We start from the raw sequence: 11874 nt of genomic DNA on the forward strand, positions 1-11874 counted from the left end.
GTAGCCAGGTATGGTAGTGGGTGCCTGTAGTCCCAATGACTACAGGAGGCTGAGATGAGAGGATTGTTTGAGCCCAGGAGTTTGACACTGCAGTGAGCCATGATTGTGCCACTGCACTCCAGCCTGTGTGACAAAGCGAGACACCATCTCTTTAAAAATAAAAAAGAAAACGATATTAGGCTCAGGAACTTTCTCTGGACTCATGTCAGAGGAACGAATCCAAGCACTTTGGGAGACTGAGGCAGGCAGATCACTGGAGGTTAGGAGTCCAGCCTGGCCAACATGGTGAAACCCTGTCTCCTCTAAAAATACAAAAATTAGCCAGGTGTGGTGCTGGGCGCCTGTAATCCCAGCTACTCAGGAGGCTGATGCAGGAGAAACGCTTGAACCCAGGAGGTGGAGGTTGCAGTGACCGAGATTGCACCACTGTACTCCAGCCTAGGTGATGAGTGAAACCCTGTCTCAGGAAAAAAAAAAAAAAAAAAAAAAGAGCAAACAGAAAAAGAACCACTTTATCATCTCCTGGACTTTCTCACACAAATGTTAGGGAAAATGGCCAATGTGGTGAAGGCGATCTGCAGCAGGTGATATCTGCAGCTCCCCTCTCAGTTCAGCATCCCTCCCCACAACACACTGCACTGGGAGCCTCAAACATGCAGAGGTCTAAATCACAGAGTCCACTCTAAAGCTGCACTCACTACAAGGTACTTTTTTTTGGGGGGGAGGTGGGAGGTGGGGATGGAGACTTGCTCTGTTGCCAGGCTGGAGTGCAGTGGCACATATCTTGGCTCACTGCAACCTCCGCTTCCCGGGTTCAAGTGATTCTCCTGCCTCAGCCTCCCAAGTAGCTGGGACTACAGGCACGCACCACCACACCCAGCTAATTTTTGTATTTTTAGTAGAGACAGGGTTTCACCATGTTGGCCAGGATGGTCTCAATCTCTTGACCTCGTGATCCACCCATCTCGGCCTCCCAAAATGTTGGGATTACTGGTGTGAGCCACCGTGCCCGGCCTCTACAAGGTACTTAAGTGTCACAGAGATTACACTGTCAGCGAAAGGATCTTGACTCTAAAGGCGGAAGTTGATTCTTCATCCTGCGGATAGGAACAGTTTGGGTGTCAGGATTTAAGGAGGGTGGAAGTTTAGTCTTCATCCTATGGATAGGAGGAGTTCGGGTGTCAGGATTCAAGGAGGGGTGCCAAAGACAAACTCCCATTCCTTCACAATTTTGCTGGGATCAGCTCCACTTTCTTGGTTTGGAGGTGAGGTGGGGTGGGGAGAGAGAAGAATTCTGGGAAAGCAGACTCTGATTTTGGCCATGGGTAGAATTCCTCCAAATAGGAACCAGTACTCACGATGGTATGCTAGGCAGGAAATGGTTCCATAAAATGGACATTACTTACCACTCCGCATTGTGAGGATCAAATGAGATAATATTTTAGATGACTTAACATACTATGAGGCACATATGGCCTGATAAGTGTTTATTATTATTTCACTGATATGTACTAACAATGATGAAAATAAGCTTCCAAAGAAGTTTGCTCAGAGACCATTAGAAACAGTTGCACTTGTGCTGAAATCCATAAGAACCGCTCATGATACAAAAGAGTGCAATCTTTTCCCTTTTTAAAGATCCATCACTTTTTTTATTTTTTATTTTTTTTTTTGAAGATGGAGTCTTGCTCTGTCACCCAGGCTGGAGTGCAGTGCTGCCATCTCAGCTCACTGAAACCTCCCAGGTTCAGGTGATTCTCCTGCCTCAGTCTCCCAAGTAACTGGGATTACAGGTGTGCACCACTACGCCCAGCTGATTTTTGTATTTTTAGTAGAGACGCGGTTTCACCATGTTGGCCAGGCTGGTCTTGACCTCCTGACCTCATGTGATCTGCCCGCCTCAGCCTCCCAAAGTTTTGGGATTACAGGCATGAGCCATTGCACCTAGCAGATCACTTTAGAAGTTACTGTGGTAACACGTAATTTCAAATTTTTCCAATGCCCAGCAACTATAATCTCCCCTCTCGCCTACCCAAGATGGAGTCTTGCTGTCACCCAGGTTGGAGTATAGTGGTGAGATCTCAGCTCACTGCAACCTCCGCCTCCTGGGTTCAAGCAATTCTCCTGCCTCAGCCTCCCGAGTAGCTGGGATTACGGGTGCCTGCCACCGCACCTGGCTTATTTTTGTATTTTTAGTAGAGACGAGTTTCATCATGTTGGCCAGGCTGGTCTCAAACTCCTAACCTTGTGCCTCGGCCTCCCAAAGTGCTGGGATTACAGGCATGAGCCACCATGGCCAGCCACAACTATAATCTTACTACATTTTGGCAGTTAAAGCATCCCCTCAGTGTGTGTATTAGTTGAGTTTAACAATATCATTTATTAAATATGGCCTTCCTGGCCAGGTGCGGGGGCTCACACCTGTAATCCCAGCACTTTGGGAGGCTGAGGCGGGTGGATCATGAGGTCAGGAAATCAAGACCATCCTCGCTAACACAGTGAAACCCCGTCTTTACTAAAAATACAAAAAATTAGCCAGGCATGGTGGTGGGCGCCTGTAATCCCAGATACTCTGGAGGCTGAGGCAGGAGAATGGTGTGAACCCAGGAGGCGGAGCTTGCAGTGAGCCGAGATCACGCCACTGCACTCCAGCCTGGGCAACAGAGTGAGACTTCCTCTCAAAAAAAAAATATATGGCTTTCCTGTCTTATGATATGACATCTTACCAGAGGTGTGCATCTCCTTTATCTATTTTCCTCTCACTCTCACAGTTTATAAGGGCTTAGGATTCCTACTTTTTGATTTTTGTCAAAAGTCTGTCAGAGTAAGAGAGTCCTGAAATAAAAGAATAAGGGAACCTGGGTAGAAGGGAAAATCTCCTCCATGGCCAGCAGCCACATTTTAATGTTAAATAAGAAAGCAATTTAAGCCAGGCGTGGTGGCTCACACCTGTAATCCCAGCACTCTGGGAGGCTGAGGTGGGTAGATCACTTGAGATCGGAAGTTCAAGACCAGCCTGGCCAACATGGTGAAACCCTGTCTCTACTAAAAATACAAAATTTAGCCGGGTGTGGTGGCGGGCGCCTGTAATCCCAGCTGCTTGGAAGGCTGAGGCAGAAGAATCGCTTGAACCTGGGAGACGGAGGTGGCAGTGAGCCAAGATCACATCACCGCATTCCAGCCTGGGCAACAGAGAGAGACTCCATCTCAACAAAAAGCAATTTAAAAACCTTAATCAGAAACAGCATCAGTCTAGGCCCTAAATTACGTATCCTACTGAAGAGGTAAGTGTTTAAGAGACTCAAGCTCATGCAATCAGGTATGCTGAGGTAATAGGGTAAAAGAAGCAGAAGAAACCAGTTTACAAAAAAAACCAAAGCACAGCTTCAAATAAGACACAGTTCTGCCCTGGAAACTCTTCTGGCACAGCCACCTCGTTCAATATGGCAGGCACTGTCACAAAACAAAAGACATCAGCAGAGGAGACACAAGTCTGTTTCAGGGCAGTACCACATATATAAAAGGTTTTGGGGAAGATCCATGCTATGAACCAAGCACACAGCAGGTATCCAGAATTCTCAGTTCCATATAGATTTACCAGACCATTATCCATGGGCTTCCTGACACCGAGCTTCCAGTCATCAGGAATGGGCATACCACATTTGGTTCCTGTACATAAGACAATCTGAGGTGGGGTGGGGAATGGGAACACCCTCCTTACTCAGAATTTTATTTTCCAGTGTGTACACAAGAATAAAAATCTTCTTAGTGCTGTAACAATCTCAGAATTCTAAAGCTTTGCTGCTAAAAGCAAATAATATAAAAATTGTTTTTCTCAATGGATAGATATCTCCTTGCTTTCATTATATAACATTTTCTTCAATTTCTGGCATTTGCTCCTTGCTTATTTTTACTATTTTTTCTCTTTTCTTCGTGCAAACGCTATGGCAACTTAAGCATTTGCTACTTCTTGGTTGCAGCATCCAGAAGCAGCTGACAAAATGAACGAGCGAAAAAACAACTTTTCCCTCTGCTTAGTCTACTTAAGCTTCTTTGTTTTGTTTGATGGTCTTGATGGTATGATATTGGATTGCTTAATATATAATAATTTTTGCTAGAAAAAACTAACATATACATGTATTGTTTTCATTAAAAAATTAATTGAAGAGAAAGAGAAAAGCAACATTTTAATGCCCCAGGAATTGAAACTAACCTTTTCTGTCTCGACTGGACCCCTACATCCCTCTTTTGACTTGCTGGTATCATTTGCCATGTATTGGTCAATACATATCTGCTGGGTGAGCAATAAAATTCTGGGGGCAAGCCAGTTTTGAGAAGTTTATAATCTGACTGGGGGAGACATATCTTGAAATTTTGGAAAGATATTTTACTTCTAATTATCTTAAAAGCAAACAAAAGAAACATCAGTTGACCATGATTCTACACATTTCTCATCTCAGTATCACTATGGTAAAATAAGCTAATCATGAACACTGCCATTTCACTACAAACTTAAATGCTCTCCTTTTATTAACGTTGAGTATGAACATGAAACATGATCACCTGTTTATTGATCACTTTGTTCTTTGACAATTTCAAAATAAGGAACTTTGGCTTTTTATTCCTTTTAAGAGTTTCTGTAGCTGACTGTTCTTTTCTTGCTATACAGTTCTCCTTGGATCTGTATTACCTCAGCTCCTCAGATACAGCAAAGGTAGAGAGTCCTCATTTAAAAAACACTTCCTAATTGTACACATTAAAAGCTAACATTTAAGAAAAACTCTCTTAATCCTCCAACCCCTATTCCTATTGTGAGTAATCTGGTTTAATACAAGTTAAGTCTATAAATAAATTTGTTCTTTCTCCTCAAAAAAACAGTTAAGAAACTTTACAAGAATTACAGGTTTAAAAAATTTACCGAGAGAAATGAAAGTATTGTCACTTAACCCCTATTAACATACGGTGTTCAAGCCTTCCAGTATCAGCGCCTTTTGCACAGCATCGCTGCTAGCTGTTTCGCTAGCATGCTGACTGGGAGGCTTCTCAGTCACTCTTTTCTTCTCCTTGATAGTGTCTGTACTCTGGCTTCAGCTCCCATGTGTTTTTGTGGATCCCTTTTACATTCTGAACACCAATTTCTTTTAAGATTTCCTTCAGGTACACCTAAAACAAAAACAAAACCCCTAACAAATGAGATTATAAAGGCAGGGAACAAAACCTAAAACAAGGTGATATGCCGAAACACATATGCAAGTCATAAAAAGTATGATCCTAAAAGCTCAGCAAGATTTCTCTATAAGGATGTTCAATAAACTGCCTTTTGATTCTACATGTGCGATGATAACTGCACTAAATGCACTAAATAACTGCACTAAATATATGATCATGTGCATTAAAGGGGCTGAAAGTCCTGAATGCCAACAACTTAAAAGCTAAAATAAACAACAACGACAACAAAAAACCCCACAAAAAACACTAGATGAAATACACGAAAAAATTACTGGTCCTCACTCAATGTGACACAGTGCACCAAGTGTAATCTGCCCTTGAGTTCAATGGACTCAGTTCACAGATTGAAACCAGTAGTTTCAGAAGCAGTAACATATATAAAAAATGAGTAACATTTTTGAGAATATTCTATCAAGCAAGCATATGACAGGTATTCAGAATTCTCAGTTCTCAGATGAGTTCTCAAATTTGTTATTAGGCCACCCACTTATTTTTTCCTATGTAAGAAGGAGAACTGTTATTTGTATTTACTACTATTTGCACTTTATCCAAGCTTGCCAACACAGATAAGAGAATAAGAAGTGATAATAAGGCTGGGCTTGGTGGCTCACGCCTGTAATCCCAACACTTTGGGAGGCCGAGGTGGGCGGATCACCTAAGGTCAGGAGTTCGGGACCAGCCTGGCCACCATGGTGAAATCTCGTCTCTACTAAAAATACAAAAATTAGCCAGGCATGGTGGTGGGGACCTGTAATCCCAGCTACTAGAGAGGCTGAGGCAGGAGAATCACTTGAACCCAGAAATTGCAGTGAGCTGAGATTGTGCCATTGCACTCCAGCCTGGGCAATAAGAACGAAACTCTGTCTAAAAAAAAAAGTGGTAAGACATCCCCCAAAACTATCAGGGATGCAGCTTTGTGTTTGGCTTCTCCAAAGAAGAGTCTGTAGTATGGTGTTTTAGGTCCCTAAAAATTCAATAAACATTTACTAAGCGATTACTATGGTCATGGAAATGATGGCTATTTAAGTATAATATGAAACTCCACCTTTGCTTGCCAATGCTGAAGCCCAAAAAGCATTACACAATAAGCTGACCAATATAAATTACAAAATTTCCTTCTCAGAGAAGATAATAATAATTATTATTATTTTGAGATGGAGTTTTGCTCTTATTGCCCAGGCTGGCGTGCAGTGGCATGATCTCGGCTCAATGCAACCTTTGCCTCCCGGGTTCAAGCAATTCTCCTGCCTCAGCCACCTGAGCAGCTGAGATTACAGATGCATGCCACCACACCCAGCTAATTTTTTGTATTTTTAGTAGAGATGGGGTTTCACCATGTTGGCCAGGCTGGTCTCGAACTCCTGTCCTCGAGTGATCCACCCACTTCGCCCTCCCAAAGTGCTGGGATTACAGGCCTGAGTCATCGCGCCCGGCCAAGATAATTATTTAAAAGTGACTCTTTTGTTGTTGCAGAACAAAACAATCCAACAATAATTTGTGTGTGTGTGCTTCAAAGAACCAGTTACGGTATGATGATGACTCATCCCATTGATGGAAGATGTAGTTTTTCTTACTGATTGAAATGAGGCATTAATAAGAAAAATGGCTGAGAAGTTCTTGTCCGTATACTTAAGGTAGTGCTCTTCTCTAGCATGGTGCTAGACTACCTGCATCAGAACCTCGTGGGGAGCTTGTTAAATAAGACCGAGCTTGGGCCTACTGAGTCAAAGTCTCTTGGGTTAGGCCCAGGAATCTGCATTTTAACAAGTGCCTAGGTGACTCATGTAACTATATACTAAAGTTCCACCACATCTGGCTTAAAGTTCTTCCAGTTCTGATACTCTAAGATCTTTGAGTTTTTAGTGTGTTGCTTTGTTCTCTGCGTCTCATCATTGCTGCAGATTACGTGTTACCAACATAATCTAATGCCACTTTACACTGACTGATACAATGCTCTAGAGTTCATAAAGTCCTTTCAGTTACAGGTAGGTTGTCACCTAGAAACATAATAGCTGATTAGTACTGGAACTACACAGAGGTTCCTTCAGGATGGCTTGGACAGCCTTTCCATTCCAGCAGCTAAACCCCAGCAGGTGGCAGCAATGAACCAAATGAGCCCTGGGTTCCCCCGAGGCTTGCTTGCCTCCCACACCTTCTACAGTTGGCTTCACTAGCAGACCTGTGTGAATGAGTAAGCATAAAGGCTTGAGATATCCAGGTAATATAAAATGCAAGTCGGCTACCTGCTATTTCAAATTACATTTAAAAAAACAGGACGCTGTTCATAAACTACTTTCTAATTGAACAGGATTTATAAATGGAAAATGTTTGGTTAGGCACAAATGATTCTCTGTTTAGGTGCCAAGAATGACATCTTTGTAAAATTCCAAAGAATGGTTTATTATGAGACTGGCTAAGATGGTGTTGCACAAACAACCATACAATTGTGGATGAACTGCAATGGGTCAAAAATGAAAAGAACAATTGCCAGGAGTATTTTAGCAGCTCCATAGAAAAGAAGCTCTCCTGACTTAAAGACTAGTGTGCCCATTTATAATCTAGGCCCAGAAAATGAAAAGCTAAAAAGGGTTAAACAAAAAATATTAAGAAAGTCTTAAGTGTACAGATTAAGTTGCTTTCATGTCCACCCTCATTTTGGCAATCCAGCAGAATATATGGAATTCTTTTTATATACGAAGGTGTCATTCTTTTTTCTTTTTAACAATAAGAGTGGAATAAGATGATCATGGTCTGCTGTCAATTTCTCAAGCAACAAAATGCAATCAGGGTTACAATGTATTGTGATCAGGGGGTAGGAGACAGAAACTTCCTGATTTTTAGGATGTTCTAAACTGCAACCTAAGACCATTTTACTCTAATCAAATAAATTAGCTTGGCAGGGAAGTAGGTACAAAACATTAGCAGAGAAAGTAGTAGTGACAATAGGGAAAAACAAGGTCTCTAAAGGGAAAATCTCTAAAGGGAAGACATGGACAGAGAAGAGAGAGAGCACATGTCCTTCCTCTGTCTAAAATATTCCAATGACTTCCCGCTTTGGGGCTACACATTAAATTCCAAACGCCTTTGAGGCATCCACTCAGGTCTGCCTTCTCCCTTTAGCCTCATCTTCCAACACTCCCCGTTACACATACTTTCCATTTCTGTATCTGCATGCTTCCGGGTTTTTCCCATGTTGTTTCCCTTCCTTGTTATGTTTGTCTCCTCTCCTCAAATCTGAACCCCTCATTCTTTAAGACTAGGCCCAAACGTTACTTTCTCAGAGAAACTTTCTCTAACAGCCTTACCTTAGATTTACATTTCACACTGCACAATCTTCGATGGTAGCTCTTATTATGTCATAATCCTTTATTTATACACCTTGCTCTCCTCTTAAATCACATGCTCCTCTTTTTGGGGGAGTGTAGGGATGGGGGTGGAGTTTCACTCTTGTTGCCCAGGCTGGAGAGCGATGGTACGATCTTGGCTCACCGCAACCTCCGCCTACTGGGTTTAAGCAATTCTCCTGCCTCAGCCTTCCGAGTAGCTGGGATTACAGGCATGTGCCACCACACCTGACTAATTTTGAGTTTTTAGTAGAGATGGGGTTTCTCCATGTTGGCCAGGCTGGTCTTGAACTCCTGACCTCGTGATCCACTCTCCTTGGCCTCCCAAAGTGCTAGGATTACAGGCATGAGCCACCACGTCTGGCCACATGCTCCTGTTATAGTGCCTGCATGCACATCACAGAGACTCAGCGTACTTATGCAAAGTGAATAGGTTGTGCTTAAGACTGACAAGCAGCTAAGAGGATTGCTGGGTGGTGGTGGGGGATATCACTAAGAAGGTCCACAAAAATAGACTATTCAAATTCTAGTTCATTTTTAGAACTCAAGCCGTGATCTGTTTGAGAAACAAAAATTTACTGACTAAACTGTACTATGTGAATTTGAATGTAATTTATTACTAAAATCTGCATTTTAGTGCTAAAATATTGTTGGTGACAAAGCCAACTGAAGAAGAGGTTTTAAAGGTTCTACTAGGATTGAAAATTACTTGGTAATCTTATTTCTCTTTTTAACATTCATATATTCACTCAAATATTTATTCCAGCATCTACAATGTGCCAAATAGAATGGTAGACACTCAGCCTCCTTCTCAGAGTTCACAGTTTAAGTTTAGCATAGAGGATGCGGGTAAAGAAAAAGGCATATTAGGCCAGGCGTGGTGGCTCATGCCTGTAATCCCAGCACTTTGGGAGGCTGAGACGGGTGGATGACCTGAGGTCAGGAATTCAAGACCAGCCAGCCAACATGGAGAAACCTTGTCTCTACTAAAAATACAAAAATTAGCTGGGTGTGGTAGTAGGCACCTGTAGTCCCAGCTATTCAGGAGGCTGAGGCAGGAGAATCATTTAAACCCGGGAGGTGGAGGTTGCAGTGAGCTGAGATCGCACCACTGTACTCCAACATGGGCAACACAACAAGGTTCCATCTCAAAAGAAAAAAAAAAAAAAGAAAAAGAAAAGAAAAAGGCACATTGGCAGGTAATTAGAAAATACAATAGAGGCATGCATACAGGGTATTGTGAGACCACTGAGAAGCAGCACCTAACGCAGCCCGCACAGAGATGTTACGTTCTTTGAGGATAGATATTTGCGCATAGAGATGTTACATTCTTTGAGGATATATATTTGATTATCTGACTTGAACAGCAATTCTGTGTAGAGATCTACAGAAAGGAGTTCTCCTCCTCCTACTTATTCTAAACATTGAGTGACTTTCCAATTAAATCTTCTGTCTAACCACCTGTATTTGAAACCAAGGATTCTAGAAGTGAGTAGATCGCCTTTATGTCACATAGGATTGGGGATATGTCTCATTACAGACTATGCACTGAGCTGCAGCACAAGATCTGAAAAAACTGGCTCTGGTCCAGCAATTCTCCTTCAAAAGGATGTGTGGGAGAGAATTTACAGCAAGTCTGAATGCAGAGAAATAAGGGATAGAACATCACAGCTTTCTTGGAAGGAAATGGCAAGGCACATACTTGACCAAAGAGGTCAAGTGATTAGGATGTTTGTTTGCATTTGTGGGTCAAGTTAAAACTGCAGTGGGCAAAAAGCTAGAAGTCCATGGATCCACTTCCTAATTGGCCCCCAAGACTGAGACAAACCTATGCAGAGTCATAAGGCACAGTAGCCTATTATTTTAGTATTTTGTTCCTTCCTTCCCTCCCTCCACCCCTTACCATTTCTCATATCTTCTTTTCCTCTCCTGCTCTGTCAAACAAATGGAGGACTTAATCTGCATTTCATCTTATCAGGCATTTCAGTGATAAGCATAATAATAAATCAATTATATCTAAATTTGTAGACGTTCATTAAAAACATACACCTTTGACAGGGAGATGATCACCAACTATTAATGCTTTAAGTAAGTTAACAATATGACCCTATTAGGGTTCTAGTCACAAAAGCTTCCCAAAATGGTGAGACTGAATATGCAACATGCAAACTTAAACTGATGATGGCACTGATTAATGCAGTCGACAAGCGGAAATGCACTATATGCTTTTTATAAAGTGATCCAACCCCAAGAAGGGCATTATCGATTCTGTGATAATTTCAAAGTATCATTTCATCTTTACATGATTTTTTTGTGAACAACTACAACTCCTTTAAGAGATATCAACAGAACGAAAACTTACCGATGAAGATGTTAGTGACTTCAAGGCACAAAATTCTTCTGTTAAAATATAAACTACACATTAGGAAGAAACTGTGATCAAATGTGATATGGTTTGGATGTGTGTCCTCACCAAAATCTCATATTGAAATGTAATCCCCAGTGTTGGAGGTGAGGCCTGGTGAGAGGTGATTGGAACACGGGTTGGAACTCTCATGAATTAGCACCATCCCTCTGGATACTGTCCTCACGATAGTGAGTGAGTTCTCCTGCCATCTAGTTGTTTAAAAGTCTGTAGCATGTCCTGCCTCGCACTCTCACTCCTGCTTTTGCCATGTGACGTGCTTCCACCATGACTGAGTTTCCTGTGGCCTCTCCAGAAGCTGAGCAGATGCCAGTATCATACTTCCTGTATAGCCTGCAGAACCATGAGCCAATTAAATCTATTTTCTTTATAAATTATCCAGTCTTGGGTATTTTGTTACAGCAATGCAAGAATGGCCTAATACAGAAAATGCAATAGACATTTCACTCACTTACAGGGAAGGTGATGCTAGGAGACTTCTCTGAAACACAGACCATTTCTGCATTTTTCTTCTCCTTTTCTCCTGGTTTCACTTTCTCTTCCCCACTAGATCCTGCCTCCTGTCTTCCACTCAGGGTCCCACTGTCTCCATTCCTCCCTGTAAAAACTCTAAGCAGCACACAGATGGGTGACGAAATGGTCATGATGCAAACCCTACTCCACTTCGCCCCAGCTCTACTTTACTGCTTAATCCAAATCTTGAAAAAGCAATTATTGCATTAATATTTGTATGCTGGTAAATTATCTCACGTTCGCAACATCTCCTCTGTCTGGCACTGACGAAATGCTTCACGTTTGAATATTGCAGGTAAACAAAATTTACTTTTTTTAGGCCAAAACTTTTAATTTTGTTTAAAGACATGCTTCTAAATTGTA

The 11874-nt window shown here is 41.9% G+C and overlaps 1 protein-coding gene across 3 annotated transcripts in view; it reads right to left on the minus strand.

Annotated features, from left to right (window-relative positions):
• Positions 1 to 3717: 3717 nt before the first annotated feature.
• The window catches only part of GTF2F2 (general transcription factor IIF, polypeptide 2, 30kDa), a 180797-nt gene continuing 172640 nt past the window's right edge, over positions 3718 to 11874 (minus strand). Inside the window, exon 8 of one of the 3 annotated variants that reach the window (XM_011940103.1) lies at positions 3718 to 5183. In XM_011940103.1, coding sequence (XP_011795493.1) covers positions 5154 to 5183 — 30 coding nt within the window. In that variant the 3' untranslated portion in view covers positions 3718 to 5153. The remainder of the gene's footprint in view (positions 5184 to 11874) is intronic. The other 2 variants (XM_011940095.1, XM_011940087.1) reach the window with 2 other exon arrangements.

This window comes from Colobus angolensis, unplaced genomic scaffold, assembly GCF_000951035.1.
Source record: "Colobus angolensis palliatus isolate OR3802 unplaced genomic scaffold, Cang.pa_1.0 Scaffold101, whole genome shotgun sequence".
NCBI classification, from domain to species: domain Eukaryota; kingdom Metazoa; phylum Chordata; class Mammalia; order Primates; family Cercopithecidae; genus Colobus; species Colobus angolensis.